The sequence below is a fragment of the Arachis hypogaea genome, chromosome 1 (genome assembly GCF_003086295.3).
Source record: "Arachis hypogaea cultivar Tifrunner chromosome 1, arahy.Tifrunner.gnm2.J5K5, whole genome shotgun sequence".
NCBI classification, from domain to species: Eukaryota; Viridiplantae; Streptophyta; class Magnoliopsida; order Fabales; family Fabaceae; genus Arachis; species Arachis hypogaea.
The window spans coordinates 102514256-102530594 of record NC_092036.1 but is presented as its reverse complement, the minus strand read 5'-3'; the positions used below and the strand labels follow the sequence as shown (position 1 = coordinate 102530594).

The 16339-nt window shown below is 34.8% G+C and overlaps 2 protein-coding genes across 7 annotated transcripts; both read left to right on the top strand.

The window, feature by feature from the left end:
* Nucleotides 1-601: 601 nt before the first annotated feature.
* On the top strand, nucleotides 602-5037 carry LOC112705095 (putative E3 ubiquitin-protein ligase RF298). 6 transcript variants are annotated; one of them, XR_011864874.1, is made up of 4 exons: nucleotides 622-803; nucleotides 1373-3518; nucleotides 3609-3747; nucleotides 3830-5037. XR_011864874.1 is itself a non-coding variant. In XM_025755962.3 (3 exons), exons 2-3 carry the CDS (start codon nucleotides 1416-1418, stop codon nucleotides 4730-4732), a joined length of 2640 nt encoding a protein of 879 aa, XP_025611747.1. In that variant the 5' UTR covers nucleotides 602-803; nucleotides 1403-1415; the 3' UTR covers nucleotides 4733-5037. The 6 variants fall into 6 exon arrangements, 5 of the variants coding, with proteins under 5 accessions (XP_025611747.1, XP_072057457.1, XP_025611741.1 ...); XM_025755962.3 differs by lacking the exon at nucleotides 3609-3747 and having other exon boundaries at nucleotides 602-803; nucleotides 1403-3518; nucleotides 4196-5037; XM_072201356.1 differs by lacking the exon at nucleotides 3609-3747 and having other exon boundaries at nucleotides 602-803; nucleotides 1403-3518; nucleotides 4180-5037.
* Nucleotides 5038-6738: 1701 nt separating this feature from the next.
* LOC112705086 (pyruvate, phosphate dikinase 2) lies at nucleotides 6739-13774 on the top strand. The gene is made up of 20 exons (XM_025755946.3): nucleotides 6739-7001; nucleotides 7085-7397; nucleotides 8739-8795; nucleotides 8921-9154; nucleotides 9246-9383; nucleotides 9583-9745; nucleotides 9887-10122; nucleotides 10203-10331; nucleotides 10424-10603; nucleotides 10692-10829; nucleotides 10947-11111; nucleotides 11188-11349; nucleotides 11443-11532; nucleotides 11661-11977; nucleotides 12108-12237; nucleotides 12392-12520; nucleotides 12700-12837; nucleotides 12922-12999; nucleotides 13124-13215; nucleotides 13300-13774. The coding sequence occupies exons 2-20, from the start codon at nucleotides 7125-7127 to the stop codon at nucleotides 13340-13342; spliced, it is 2892 nt and encodes a 963-aa protein (XP_025611731.1). The 5' UTR covers nucleotides 6739-7001; nucleotides 7085-7124; the 3' UTR covers nucleotides 13343-13774.
* Nucleotides 13775-16339: the final 2565 nt, after the last annotated feature.

Below are 16339 nucleotides of genomic sequence, written 5' to 3'. Positions count from 1 at the left end.
TGACAATTTTTCATAAATAAACACGTCACAATAGGTAACTGTATATATAAACACTACTATAAAATTTTACGTAATAAATTAATAGAAAGACATCACATATCTACTGTTTGTTACATTAAAAATTAAATTAATATTTTTTTTAGAAACTAATTAGTTAAAAATCAAATATTTTAGAGACTTAATTCTTAATTTACCCTATTCATAAATTGTCTGTGATATAATAATAAGTGGTTAATCTCTTATTTGTTATTAAAATCTCGTCTCCTTTTTCTACCATGCTTCCTTAGAAGTGATTCTTAATTTTACCTTTTCTATACTAAAAAGTTGAAAGAAAAAAAAAATATTTAACATAACATGTCTACACTTTGCCACTATTAATTTTGATATGCATGTCTTTCAAACACTTCCATGTGATGCAACCACATGCTACATAGTCATGTTTTAGAGTATGTAGATAGATAGATGGCAACATATATAAATTAACACAATTTTTTTTAAATTAAGATACAATTTTATTTTTGAGTGGCAGCTTATGCTAAATGAATGAATGTATGAAAAATAAAATATTTATTTATTATTATTATTATTAATTTATTAACTTATTCTTATTTCTAAGATGGAGGAAGACCTTGAATACATAAAAGCCATCAAGCTCCCAAGGCCCTCATATCAGCACAAATAAAATAAAAGGAAACTAAAAAAAAAAAGAAAAAAATAGGGAAAAGGTGTAGATTTTCTTTGTGATTGTCCGATTGTGTAAGATCGATCGTACCATCGATTGTTCGGTAATTTGCTCCAATCGGGTACGTATCGATCGTGTAGTACTGATTATAACTCATGTATTTGGGATCTTCTTCCTATCACTGCCTCCGTATGCTTGGATAATCTTTCAAAAACATGTTTTTTTAATCGTTTTTGTGATCTGTTGCTGTATTTGGAGTACCGATATTCGTTTGGGTATTTTTAATTTCCAATTTTTCTTTTCCGGGTATGTTCTGCTCGACGAGATTACTGCGTATATGTGGAAGCTGATTGATCCGTCATCAATTATTCTCTGAATTCTGAACCTTCTAGAATTTTGGAAATCATCGGTTCTTAATAGTTAAATCCAGAAATGATTGATTTTCTGGATTTAATGCATACAAATATGATATCCAGTGCTAGTTGTATTACTTTTTTTTTATGCACAATGTTGTGGAATTGCTGCTGAATTTTCCTCATCAATGATGTTATTCATATTGCTTTTGAATTCATGAAACTTGATGTTGGAATTGCGGTTGTGGATAGATACTAGATAAAACTTGATAAGTGTGTTCATATTTTTCATCTGTTTCCTTTCTTTTTTTGGTTGTTTATTTGGTTTTGTCTGCAGCTGTCTAAGAATGGTTTCATTGGTTGCCAGTGGCAGCAGTCAAATGTCTCCTTCAGTTTCTGTCCAAGAAAAAGGAAGTAGAAATAAGAGAAAATTCAGGGCTGATCCTCCTTTGGGGGAGTCCAATAAGATTATTCCTTCACCCCAAAGTGAGTGCCTTGGTTATGAATTCTCTGCTGAGAAGTTTGAAATTGCCCCGGCTCATGGGCAAGCCGCGGCTTGTGACCTGTGTAGTATTAGCCAGGATCATTCTGCCGATGGATTGAAGCTTGACCTTGGGTTGTATAGTCCTGGAAGTGCATCTGAGGTCGGGCCTAGTCATCCAAAGGAAGGACTCGAGGCAGATGAATTCAACGATGCTGATTGGAATGATCTCACTGAAGCCCAATTGGAAGAGCTTGTCTTGAGTAATTTGGACACCATTTTCAAGAGTGCAATAAAAAAAATTGCTGCATTGGGATATACAGAAGAAATTGCAACTAAGGCCATCTTGAGGTCTGGCATCTGCTATGGATATAAAGATACTGAGTCTAATATAATTGATAATGCTGTAGCATTTCTTAGAAACAGCCAAGAGATTGATCCTTCACGCGAGCACTATTTTGAAGATTTAGTGCAGCTTGAGAAGTATATCTTAGCTGAATTGGTTTGTGTACTTAGAGAGGTTAGGCCATTCTTCAGTATCGGCGATGCAATGTGGTGTTTGTTAATTTGCGACATGAATGTGTCACATGCTTGTGCAATGGATGGTGACCCTTTAAGTTGTTTAGGTAGTGATGGCACTATGGATGGTGGTTCATCTAGCCAAATGGAATTGCAATCAACAGCAGAAATAAAAGTTCCTGAGTTCAGTTTTCCAAATCCTTGTAAATCGATTCCTGCAGGTTCTCATAATTCTCAATCCAAGAAACCCTTCGCAGTGGGAATTCCTGGCATGAATAACTCAAAGAATTCTCATGTTCTTGGTGGTGGACTCTTAGAGAATGGGGGTACCACTTTTGGATCTGATTGTGTTAATAAAGCTTTTACTACTGTTGCAACATCTCAATCTCCCCTGGTCGATGAAAAATGGGGGAATGTTAGGAAGTTCCATTCTGGCAGCACCAAGAGGGACTATGTTCTTCGACAAAAGTCGTTTCATGTGGAAAAGAATTATCGGACTTATGGATCCAAAGGGTCTTCAAGAGGAGGGAAGCTGAGTAGCTTTGGTAGTTTAATCTTGGATAAGAAACTTAAATCTGTGTCAGAATCTTCTACGATAAATTTAAAGAGTGCATCCTTACAGATAAGTAAGGCAATGGGGGTTGATGTGATTCAAGACAATAATGCTAATTTCTCATCCCCTGCCGGACCATCTGTCTCGACTTCATTCCGGTTGGATTCTGCTCCTGATCTCATCTCTAGATCGACCAATACTTCGTATTCAGTACATGCAGCAAATACTCTACCTGCATTCAGTAGTCCAGCTCCTTTATCAGCTACAGATACTGATCTTTCTCTTTCATTGTCTTCAAGAATCAAGTCTTCTCCGGCACCTGTCTACGTCAATAAGGAGGCACCTAGTAGTAGCCATGTGGGTTTATCATCTGACAAGCCCCTTGGTCAACGGGTACCACAAGATAGAAAGGATGAAATGATTTTGAAGCTGGTTCCAAGGGTTCGTGAGCTGCAAAATCAACTTCAAGAATGGACTGAATGGGCCAATCAAAAAGTTATGCAGGCTGCTCGTCGGCTGGGTAAGGATAAGGCTGAGCTCAAGACACTTCGACAAGAGAAAGAGGAAGTTGAGCGTCTTAAGAAAGAGAAACAATCTCTGGAAGAAAACACTCTGAAGAAGCTTTCCGAGATGGAAAATGCCTTATGCAAAGCAAGTGGACAGGTAGAGCGAGCTAATGCTGCTGTTAGAAAGCTTGAGGTTGAGAATGCTGCTTTAAGGAGAGAGATGGAGGCTGCTAAACTACGTGCTGCAGAAACTGCCGCAAGCTGTCAGGAGGTCTCAAAAAGGGAAAAGAAAACCCAAATGAAGTTTCAGTCTTGGGAGAAACAGAAATCCTTGTTTCAGGAAGAGCTAGTTACCGAAAAACGTAAATTAGCGCAGCTGCTGCAGGAACTAGAGCAATCTAAGGTGCAACAGGAACAAGCTGAGGTATAGTACTTTAATCTTGTTCCAAAATTTCTCTAATGTTCCCTTATATTTTTGTAAACAACACCTGGTATCTTCACTGTTGTAACATAGTTCGTGCAGTATTAATGTACCACGGTGTCTCCAATATGCAACCTTTTTTCTTAAGAAATAAGGTTGTATGAAGGTGTGATTAGTGGGTTTTTCTGTTTTGAAGATCCTCCAGTCTCATTTTTATTCTCAGCATAGACCAGTAAGTAGATAGGCTTGTGTTAACACCTATTTTAGATATCCATTTGTTTGCATGAGTTGACCATTATCATGTTTCCATGTAGAGTGGGTGAGTACTGCATGTATATTAAATGATATGGGTCTGAAACAAATTTTCTTCATGCCATCATGTTAGCTATCGAGGTATCGGCTTTTCTCCATTTAGAAGGTGAAGAACGGATGCGTAGATTTTAAGATGACTCCTTAAACTTGTGTTTCCTTGCACCTTGTTTGTTGTCCTTTTCCTTGAAGATCCTGTTTATCTTGTATTTGTGATACTCATCCTTATTGTCAAGTGAAACATGATCAAATTGTTTTGTACACATGAACCATTGCGAGGTTCCACAATGCAACCACTCTTGACTCTTTATGGGTGTTGAATGAGTTTATTTCTTGTTATGTTCTCATCGTAAAGGGCAAATATCACACAGGCTAGATGGCAGCAAGAAGCGAAGGCGAAAGAAGAACTTCTTCTACAGGCCAATTCTATAAAAAAGGAAAGAGAACAGATTGAGGAGTCAGCAAAGTCCAAAGAGGATATGATCAAATTGAAAGCGGAGAGAAATCTGCTCAAGTACAGAGATGATATCCATAAACTTGAAAAGGAAATTGCACAGCTGAGGTTGAAGACCGACTCTTCCAAGATCGCTGCACTGAGGATGGGCATCGATGGAAGCTATGCTGGCAGGTTCGCAGACCTCAAAAATGTTGCAGCCATGGGAGGGCCCCGGAATTCTTTTATAAGGGAGCTAGTCAGCGACTACTCAGTGACACCCGGTGGGGTTAAACGCGAACGCGAGTGTGTGATGTGCCTTTCGGAGGAGATGTCCGTGGTCTTCCTTCCCTGTGCACATCAGGTTGTTTGCACAACATGCAATGAGCTCCATGAAAAGCAAGGTATGCAAGATTGCCCTTCTTGCAGGAGCCCGATCCAGCGGCGTATCGCCGTACGGTATACACATACATAATATTTATTTATTTATTTATTTATACTTTGAGCGAGTTGAGAGTTTTGAATAATGTCTATGGGACTTCAGAATGAATAAAGCATTCTAATCATGCATCTCAACAGTTGGTTGATACATTAAGCTGCTTTCAATGGCAAGGTTGATTTTTGGTTGGTTCTGTTTTTTCTCCTCTTCTGTTTTGATGTTATTCTTGAGAAGGTGCACTTGCCTTCCTTAGCTTGTTACTGTGATATGATGCTGAAGTAAATAAATATGCAGAAGAAATTATACCTATTGGTTATATATATACACTATTGTTTTCTCAATCCTAATTTGTTCATGTGCTATTTTATTAAACATAAGAAGGTGAATATAAGTGATTTAATCATATCTGCTGAATGTAGGAATATTTGATCAATGATCATGACTTCCTATTGACAACATTAATAGAGAATATAGCCACATGTGCCACCCAATATTTTTGTCTACATGAATGGCCTTCATGATTCAAGCAGCGATCATAGAATGTGGACTTCAAAATTAAGATTATGCATAATTGCATATTTCACACAAGCCATCATTTTTTGACTTAACTGTTATGTTTTATTAAGTGATGCATAATACATGAAAACTTTTTTCCTTCACTCTAGAGTGTCTAAAAAAAATTAACGGACTCGTGAAGCTCAAGAAATATAATTAAAAGGATGCCACATGGCTAAGGCCAAAGACACATAATTATAAATTATAAAATCTTATAATATGTCCATATTATTTATTTTAAATTTCTTATAACATTCATAACAGTGAAGAAAAGTGGCTAATTTTTTTTATATGAGGTTGATATGTGAGTTATGCTGAGTTATGGAGTATTGGGAAGATATACACGGTTGTAACGGCGTTCAATTTTTTGTTTTGGTGGGAAGAAATCGGACCGTCTGATTTCATTGTAGAGAGAGGGACACAAATTGGGCCGTCCGATTTGTGTGGAGTAGAATTTCGTGAATACTGAAATCGGATCCAGGATTTTCTGCCGGTACACAAATTAGACCCAGAATTTTCAGTACCTCCAATCGAATAGTCTGATTTGTCTTGCGCAGTATATAAAATTATGTTTGTTTATGCCATAGTTTACCAACCATTTATTTTCACTGCTTCCTAGGCGTTTTAAAAATCTACAAAACTATTAATAATAAAATAGAATTAGAAAACAAATAATTAATAAAGATAAATAGAGTAATAGATGTGGATGGAAATATTTGGAGAAAAATATAGAACCCATTCCTGTCTAGAAGGTTCTTTAGGGAAATTATGAAGTGATACGAGAGATGTACTCAGCCACATCTATTCACATTATTTTAGAAAGGAAATTAAACATTTAACCATTCCAATAATATTATTAGTTTCTCGAAGTTGATTGTTTGTTAATATAAAACAATTTCCTTCTTTATCCAGCTATATTAACTTCCGAAAACAGTTGTAATTTATATATATTAAGGCTTTAAAATAAGAGTAAAAATCGAATGCTTTTACAAAATTTTGCAAATATATTAGAATTACATTTTTAGTTTCATTATATCTACTGCAAGATGTTTGTGGTGTCAAAAGTTTCAAATCGGAAGAAGGTACGTGAAGAGCTGAAAAAACATAATTTTCATAGTAGTATTTTGTTTTTGGAAGAAACAAAAAAGGAGGAGAAGCAAAGAAGTAGGAGAAGAGGGTAGCCATTGAAACTTGAAAGGGACAAGTTGTATGATTTTCTAAGAATTGTCCATATGTGTGCCATAAACCGCGAGACGGACCAAGAAAGGGTAAAGTTGGTCATTCAATAAAATAAAAAATCAAATAAATGACACATACAATTATATTGTATCTATACTAAAATTAATCACTAAAATTAGTCATTAATATAAAATATATATTAAAATATAAATAAACGTTAAAAATAAATTAAATTATATATATTTATATATAAATATATTAATAATTAATTTTAGAGGATAAATAATAATTTTGGAACACAAAATAATAACGTTAGTGTTACTATTAAGTTCAATTTGAAGGCGACTTAGCTCCAATCCGGAATATCGTCCACTCATTTCTCATCATACATTATAATTTTGAATTATATTACATTCTTTTTGTTATTGAGTTATAATTAATAAAATTGAACACATAAATAGCGAGGAAAATAAAAAAACACAACTGACATTTTTCATTTTGAGAAGCTGCTATACTAATTACTCAGCTCTCAACTACTCTCTTTTTTGTTATTCATTCATTCTATCTTCAGGTACGTGAATTTGATTTCATGATATAATCAGTATGCAGTAATATATGTATTTACATGCATATATATGCGCATGAATGCAACAGAGAAGGAAGGGGAAATTGAAGTGAGAAAGATCAGAAAAAGATGTGTTCCTCAGTAGGCATAGGGAAGGGAATACTGATAAGGAGCACACCAGACGTTTGCAGTAATAACAATAAGAAGAAGAGGGAGTTACTGTTCTATGGGAAAAGAAGCATCAACAGAGGAGTAGTGCTGTGGCAGGAGGAGTTGCAGTTGTTGTGCTTTGGATCCAACTCATCATCATCATCATCATCATCATCATCATCATCAACAGGATCATCACGTTACCCTGCAATACGTGGACAAGTTATCCTTACCCCACCCACAACCAAAAAGGTACGTAGTACCATCCATTCATTCTTTCCTCTAATTACCACAATTATATTAATTATCAATATTCAATTGCTACTTTAATACCTTATTCAATTCACTAACAACTAGTATTAGGTATACACCAAAATTAACTACTAATATAAAATATAGTCAATATATATAAGAATTTAAAATATGTATTAAAAATAAATTAAATTAGATATATATTTATACACAAATATATATCAACTGATTTTATTAGCTATTTTTAATGTGTAAATAGTATTTTTGATTTACTAATACTAATAATAATAACAATCGGTGTCTTTTTTTTTGTTCCAAAACATTTTTTAATTAAGTACTAAATTATTTTTAAGATTTGAATAAAACACTGCTGGTTAAAAGATTAAGATACTAATGATCTTGACTACTTTCGCGTTATTTATTATATATTTATATTACATCACTTTAATGCTTCTTAACTCAGAAGTACCATGTAATAATTTCTTAAATAATGTTCCACCTTTTTACATTTGTGTAATGAAAATCGCACCAGTGGGAGTTGCCCAAACTGCGGTTATTTGGTCAAGTGATTTTCGTGACTAGCTGAGCATGTAATGTTGGGTTTTGGGACAATACCGCAATTAGTTGGCCAATTTTCCCTCTTTACCACAAAATATCCTAATACGAGCCCCAACTTGGTCCGTGAGGCTGTGAAAATTTTTGGCTACGTCCCTTGCTATTAACAATTTTCTTTTGTGTGATGTAGATTTTAAATATTCTTAAAATTGATGTTGTCTGAAAAACTGTTGGTCATCTAGAATTTTTCTAATTTTTAATATCTTGAAAATGCTTAATCATTTGGAAATAACCTTAAAAACTACTTATTTTAATTAATATAATTGAACACTGACACTGAGTCAGAGTCACTGATGTTTATATATTGACATCATATAAAAATTAAACTCATTATGTACTTACACAGTTATGCTGATATTCGATTTATTTAATTAAGCATTGTTTAACTTTGACCAAGCTTCTCAATTTTTGTTTTAACCGAAGAGCATTATACATAACGGATTCAGTAACTAATCCTAACGGTCATAACTGCCATATGCAATGTGCTATTCCCTTACTCTCAGACAATAATCAGACACAGTTTGAAGTTGAAAACTTTTAAGAATGTCAGATCACGTATACAAAGGCAAATTGTCATAAACCTTTTAGAAGTTTTCACACATTACTAACAAGTAAAAAGAGGTATAAGAGTGGTGTTCAGCTATGATTTTCCCTAAGCATTTAGAATGTAACATCTATTTTTTACTGAAGCTGGAGTAAAAATTTTCTGTGCTATTGTTTAAACAGCGTGTATTCACATTTGGCAAGGGCAGAAGTGAAGGAAACAAGGCCATGAAATCCTTGGCAAGTATTCTTTGTCTTCACATTTGTTTACATTCAACAAAATAGGGATGCCTGCTTTCTTTTTTCCATGACTGATTTTGTTTTCCTTTGAATTGATCTGCATGTGTGTGAATGATATGCAATAGTTGGGAGGAAAGGGGGCAAACCTGGCAGAAATGGCAACCATTGGATTGTCAGTTCCTCCGGGACTAACGATATCAACGGAAGCTTGTCAAGAATATCAGCACAATGGCAAGAAGTTACCTGATGGCCTCTGGGATGAGATACTTGAAGGCCTCACTTTTGTGGAGGCAGAGATGGGGGCCTCTCTTGGGAATCCTTCTAGACCTCTCCTCCTCTCTGTCCGCTCTGGCGCTGCGGTAAATATCATTCTTTTCTTATACTTGCTTTATTCTTTTCTCATGCTGTGCTAACAAAACATAACTAACTAGTTTCCTCCACCTTTTCAAGATTTCCATGCCTGGAATGATGGACACAGTTCTCAATCTTGGACTCAATGATGAAGTCGTTGCTGGCTTGGCTGCAAAGAGTGGAGAGCGCTTTGCTTACGATTCATACAGACGATTCTTAGACATGTTTGGAGATGTTGTGAGTAGTCAATTCTTTTACACTCTATGTATCAAAATGCACGTTGTTTTAGCTTTCTTTATAGATTGCTAACAATGCTTTAGCAACTGAAGTCCAAATTACAATATTAAAAGCTAGTATCAATATCCTTCTCTAAAAGTGGAACAAGAAGCATTGTGTTTTTCCATATTTTCTAATTGTTCTTTTGTGTTATATTGAGGTTTTGGGCATTCCGCATTCGTTGTTTGAGGAGAAGTTAGAAGATCTAAAGAACAAAAAAGGTGCCAAACTTGACACTGATCTAACAGCATCTGATCTCAAAGATCTGGTTGAGCAGTACAAGAATGTCTACCTTGAAGCCAATGGAGAAAATTTTCCCTCAGGTGCTGAATGCAACTCCATCACGATTTGTTTGTTATATATCCTCATGGTCTTCACCTTCATTTCAAACTCCCTCTCATCATAAAGTTTTTGTAAGAAAAAACTATATGCGCCCATCTTAAGTTTTGATTAACCAATTGCAGACCCGAAGAAGCAGCTCGAGCTAGCCGTGAAAGCTGTTTTCAATTCTTGGGATAGCCCAAGGGCTATTAAGTACAGGAGCATTAATCAAATAAATGGACTAAAGGGAACTGCTGTGAACATTCAAACTATGGTGTTTGGTAACATGGGGACGACTTCCGGAACTGGTGTCTTGTTCACTAGAAATCCAAGTACCGGAGAAAAGAAACTCTATGGAGAGTTTCTGATTAATGCTCAGGTACATGATTTATGATATGATACACTAGTTATGCGACTTTCATGCACTTATTTTGCTGATTTTTTCGACTCCCCAAATAGGGAGAGGATGTAGTTGCTGGAATCAGGACACCTGAAGATTTGGAGACTATGAAAAATTGCATGCCAGAAGCATACAAGGAACTTGAGGAGAATTGCAAAATTCTGGAGAAGCACTACAAGGATATGATGGTAAAAATTCACTCTCCATAGATAGGTCATTGTTTTGCATGCTTCTCTTACTTCCTGGAAATTTTATGGAATTGCTTTAACCTACAATTCAGGATATTGAGTTCACAGTTCAAGAAAATAGGTTGTGGATGTTGCAATGTCGAAGTGGGAAGCGTACTGGCAAAGGTGCTGTTAAAATAGCTGTAGACATGGTTAATGAAGGGCTTGTTGATATTCGGTCTGCAATCAAGATGGTAGAGCCAAGGCATCTTGATCAGCTTCTCCACCCACAGGTATATACTTAGTTGTAGTTACAATTACTAGATTCACATTTAAGATGATGATCAAGTGTTCTTAATTGATTTTAGTTTGTCTGGTTAGTTTGAGGATCCATCTGCTTACAAGGACAACGTGATAGCTACCGGCTTACCTGCATCCCCTGGAGCTGCAGTAGGGCAGGTTGTGCTCAATGCTGATGATGCTGAAGAATGGCATGCACAAGGAAAGAGTGTCATCTTGGTATCCCTCTTTATTATCACGCAATCATTTTTTTTATCTATCAAGATTATGAAAAGTTTTAGGTGAAATGCTTCTTAGTGTAAGATTGGAGTTTCATTCCTATTTTATTTATTCAAGGTGAGGACAGAGACAAGTCCAGAGGATGTAGGGGGTATGCATGCAGCTTCTGGAATCTTGACAGCTAGAGGTGGTATGACATCTCATGCTGCCGTTGTAGCTCGCGGATGGGGAAAGTGTTGTGTGTCTGGCTGCTCTGATGTCCTTGTAAATGATATTGAGAAGGTAAAGGCTTTCCTTTGGTATAAGCATATTAAATGGCCATCATGCTGTTGGTATAATCTCTCAACTGAAAATGCAGGTTGTTGTAATTGGTGATACAGTGATTCCGGAAGGTGAATGGATATCACTGAATGGATCCACCGGTGAGGTGATACTAGGTAAGCAGCCACTTTCGCCTCCAGCACTAAGTGATGACCTTGCAACCTTCATGTCTTGGGCTGATGAAATAAGGCATCTGAAGGTGGGTGCATAGTATGCTTTACATGCTTCATTAGTTGAGTTGAATCAAAGAATCTCCTTTCTTGAATATTCTTTATTTGCTGTTGTCGGTCAGGTAATGGCAAATGCTGACACACCGGAAGATGCATTAACAGCAAGACAGAATGGTGCTCAGGGAATTGGACTATGCAGGACAGAACACATGGTACATAAAATATTCATATATGATTTAATCTTTTTAATTTTAAACCTTGTTTTTGGATATTCATAACAAATTTTACTCAAAAGTAGTAACAAATGATATGGTTTTCTACTGGTTTTGGTGAGTTTCAGTTTTTTGCTTCGGACGAGAGGATAAAGGCTGTGAGAATGATGATAATGGCCATCACACCGGAACAAAGGAAAGCTGCACTTGACCTTTTGCTACCTTATCAAAGATCAGATTTCGAGGGAATTTTCCGAGCAATGGATGGTCTCCCGGTGACAATCCGATTGTTGGATCCTCCGCTCCATGAGTTTCTTCCGGAGGGTGACTTGGAGCACATTGTCAGTGAGCTAACTTCTGAGACAGGCATGAAGGAAGAAGAAATCTTCTTTAGGATTGAAAAACTCTCAGAAGTGAATCCCATGCTTGGTTTTCGTGGCTGCAGGTTTGCATTTCCTTCTTGTGCATGACAAATTCATATTGAAATGAACTCTAGAAAATGAAGTAACAATGTCCATAGTTTATGGATTGATTTTACAATAATTTGTATGTGACCATTGAGGTTCTGTCAACAGGCTGGGAATATCATATCCCGAATTAACTGAGATGCAGGCACGTGCAGTCTTCCAAGCTGCTGTTTCAGTGAGTAACCATGGCATTAAAGTCCTTCCTGAGATAATGGTTCCACTTATTGGTACACCTCAGGCATGATCCTTACTCCACCTTATCTCTTTCCAGTTTGCATGTTCTTCAGTTTTGTCTACATGCATCATTAAGCCTAAAATTTATGAGGAAACTTCCATAGTTCCATTATCATCTTAATCATATAAGCCCAGATTTTATTTTATTTTATTGGCAGGAATTAAGGCATCAAGTGAGTTTAATAAGGAATGTTGCTGAGAAAGTTTTCTCTGAGATGGGTTCCTCTTTAAGCTACAAGGTTGGAACAATGATTGAAGTTCCCAGAGCCGCACTAGTTGCAGATGAGGTAAAAACAAACTCCTTTTATGTCTCTACTTGAAGAATCACATTAAGATTCTAACATATAGTAGTTACTTGTCATTACTTTAGATTTTAGAATGTGGGAAAGAAGCATAGTTAAAGAGTATAATTTGTTCTGTTTAATTATTTATTTAAACTTGCTAATTTTATTATCCATTCTTCTAGATTGCTGATGAGGCCGAGTTCTTTTCATTTGGAACCAATGACCTTACCCAAATGACATTTGGGTACAGTAGAGATGATGTTGGAAAATTTCTTCCAATTTACCTATCTAGCGGCATTCTGCAGAGTGATCCATTTGAGGTTAGTTGTCTAAAGGTTATTTGCTCATTGATGATATATGAAAGATGGTTGCTGAATTTTTGAAACTGTTGACAATAATATTAGGTACTTGACCAAAAAGGAGTGGGTCAACTCATCAAGCTTTGCACAGAAAGGGGTCGTGCTGTCAGACCAAACTTAAAGGTAGGTCTAGGAGTAACTGACTGACAGAGATTTTTGAACTAGAAGCATGTAGCTGTTCTATTCTATGAATTATTAGACCTCATCAAATTGCTGCAGCAATTAACACCTTGAGTTGGTTTATCAGGTTGGAATATGTGGAGAGCATGGTGGGGAGCCATCTTCTGTTGCATTCTTTGCTCAAATTGGTCTTGACTATGTCTCATGCTCTCCTTTTAGGTCAGATTTTTAGTTCCATATTATCTAAAAATAAATTAGAGATTTAGATTCAATCACTAAACTGAAATTTGAGGACACTTGCAGGGTTCCAATTGCTAGGCTTGCAGCGGCTCAAGTTGCAGTTTAAAAAATTTGTTAATCTGGTTTAAGAGAGGGTTGAATGGCTAACTTTCAGGGCATGACTCTCTTATAACTGTAAATAGTTGTTATTTATTGTTTATAATAGTGAATAAGTCCATGTACATCAAAAATGGATATCTGTATATGAGGTCAGATAAAATGGCCACTGACATACATATAGAAGTAGAAAGAAAAAGGAAATATGTTTTTGGAAAACGAAAAAGAATGAGAGAAACATTGTGTACAAAGATTCATACAAATTACAACAATGTTTCTCTCAGAATTTGATTGCAAAATGTGCCTACAATATATTTGGTGCACAAGACAATAGTACTGACAAGTAGCTATATGTTGTCATAAAATAAGAGTGATTCTGTAAAATTCTTGTACATGTTCGACTGTATCCATACTAATAAAATCTCTGATAAATTCTTGTGTATCTTGCCGAATGAACTCCAAATAACTAACTTGTGTGTTTGGATTGACTTTTGCCATATTGGAATTGAATAAAAGTGATTTTATAGACTTAATTTTGATTAGAATGAGTTTGTATCAACATAATTTATGGTTGTTAATTCTATACTAAAATTGATTTTGATAAAATAAATATTATTTAGATAATATTAGTTAAAATCACTTTTAGGTAGATAATTACTAGAAAAGGATACGCCATTAAATTATAATATTATTTTTTAAGTATATTTAATTTTTTATATTTTTTAAATTGTTTTTGTATAATAATTTTTTTCGAAAACTCTTAGTACTCCTTTTTAGTATGTTATAATTTTTTCACTACTATTATTTTTTATGGTTAATTTTTTTCTTTAATTTACTCTATATAATGGGATCAATAAATTATAGTATAAAAAGATAATAATAAATATAATACACAAGAATGATAATTATAAAAATGTATAATGTCAAATAAAAAAATTAACAAAAATATAAATAATAAATAAAAAAAGAAATCATAAAAAAATAAAAATTTCAAAAATAAAACAATATGTATAAAGGGTGAGGTTGGTACAAGAGAAATAAAAAAATGTAAAAATTATAATTTGTTGTTTTTTTAAATGTGGGTTTAAGTACAAAATCACTTTTACATTTATAAGAAGAAAAAATAGCCAAACTAAAACTTGAAGTGTTCAAAAATTTTGAATGTGCTTTTCACCTTCAAACACAAAAACAAACACACCCTAAAATAGTTATAATTTCATATTGAGGCTTGTTACCAGTTAAGCGACATAAAATAAAGAGAATTTCTTGAGTGAGAAGTAATGTTTGGTAAAAAATAAAGACTAGTTAATTTTTGACAAAAGTGTACATCTATTTGTAATATAATAGTTAAGTAGTACAGTACATGAAGTTTGAACAGTGTTTCCACTAAAAACATCCAACTCTAAAGCTTTGGAGGTGATGACACATCACCCGTCATGAATAGTATTTTCTTTATGAGTGTTTATGGCTCGGGTGAAACCGGGTTAAATGTAACTTAGACCCAATCCAAAATATATATTGGGTCTATTTGTTAGATCCAAACTCGGTCTTAAACCCGATGAAACTTATACATTTTTGGGTCACGATTATACTAGGTAAAAACCGGATAAAAATTGAGCCGTTAACATTACATTACCTTGATACCTTCTTGTAAATTAGCATGTAAAAATATCCAAATTTCTAAGACTCTAACCATTATTTGACATGGTAAAATTCACTTAGAAAAATATAACAAGAACCAACCCTTCTCTAAAATTAAAATATAACCATAATCAATACTAATATTGTCTAATAACACCAAATTTTTAAATCAATACAAATAATACAATATTATGTCATTAGTCTAAAGTCTTATGCATTTTAAACATAAAACATTAACTTATAGTCTTATAATGACTAATAACACAAAGTATTAAAGTTTACAATAATTAAATTTCACATAAAAATAGTCATCATCCATCACTAATAACACAAAATATTAATTGTATATGATGACCGGGCCGAGTTCGGGTGACCCAAGTTATGACTCGGATCCGACCTGAAATAATGACTGAGTCTATTTTTTAGACCCTTACCCAACCCTAGACCCGATAAAATCACACCAAATTAGCCCCTAAAGTGTTTGGGGTCGGGCCGGACTATATACACCCCTAGTTCCCTCCATTAGGATGAAAATACAAACCCACAGCAACGCATCGGCTTATGCATAAAAAAGCCTCCAAAAATTGTCCACCAACAGTGTTACCATCCAAAAAAAATTGTCGTCCTTTCAGTAGGGTTGGTCGCCAAAGTAACATCCCAGTGGACGAGGTAGCTATAGTGTTCCATTCGAAAGAAGTGTGGAGGTGACGGTTTCGTTGGTCAGAGGTCCTGACGAAATTGAATTTCAAATACAAGTAGCATAGTTTTTCGCCCATGTGTAAGGATTTACGGTTAATAAATGATTGAATTTGGGACATCCCACTTTGACGCTCACTGGCTCTTTAAAAATCTCATTTTTCTTGCTCATTTCATTCATTGATAGAGGAACAACTCTATATAAATATTAGAATGGTACAACTTATATAAAAAATATAAATCTATTGTTAATTTTACTTAACAAAACTTTTGCTTAAAGCAGACTTGATCAAAGACATCAATCCAACCAAGCTTGCTTGGTCGTTGGTCGTGGGTGTTGCCTGATTGTATGAGTTTCCCAACCAGTGAAACCAGAATGAGGTGTTTAGTTTGGAGATGATTTTGCAAGATGAGTAGGTATTAGATGAGTGATTGTTATACGTTGCATCTTCTTTTTTAATGCCTTTCTAATAAGTTTTGGTTTTTTTGGGTTTCAAAATATTTTGTAGGGTGATAGAATTCATGCAACGATATGCAAGTTTTAGTTGAATTGTTCAAGGAGAAGATAAAAAAAGCATGCCGTGCATAGTATGCAGAATTTTATTGTGAAAAATAACAATGAAAAGGTAAAGACAACTGCTCATAAATACAAGCTTAGCTTTTATACAAA

What these genes read in the sequence shown, in the direction of transcription:
- LOC112705086 (XM_025755946.3), top strand. Translation starts at nt 7,125, where the DNA reads ATGTGTTCCTCAGTAGGCATAGGGAAGGGAATACTGATAAGGAGCACA. An exon ending in ATCAGCTTCTCCACCCACAG is followed by an intron (nt 10,604 to 10,691) that starts GTATATACTTAG and finishes TTGTCTGGTTAG; the next exon opens with TTTGAGGATCCATCTGCTTA. An exon ending in TTGTAAATGATATTGAGAAG is followed by an intron (nt 11,112 to 11,187) that starts GTAAAGGCTTTC and finishes CTGAAAATGCAG; the next exon opens with GTTGTTGTAATTGGTGATAC.
- LOC112705095 (XM_025755956.3), top strand. Translation starts at nt 1,383, where the DNA reads ATGGTTTCATTGGTTGCCAGTGGCAGCAGTCAAATGTCTCCTTCAGTT. An exon ending in TGCAACAGGAACAAGCTGAG is followed by an intron (nt 3,519 to 4,195) that starts GTATAGTACTTT and finishes AATATCACACAG; the next exon opens with GCTAGATGGCAGCAAGAAGC.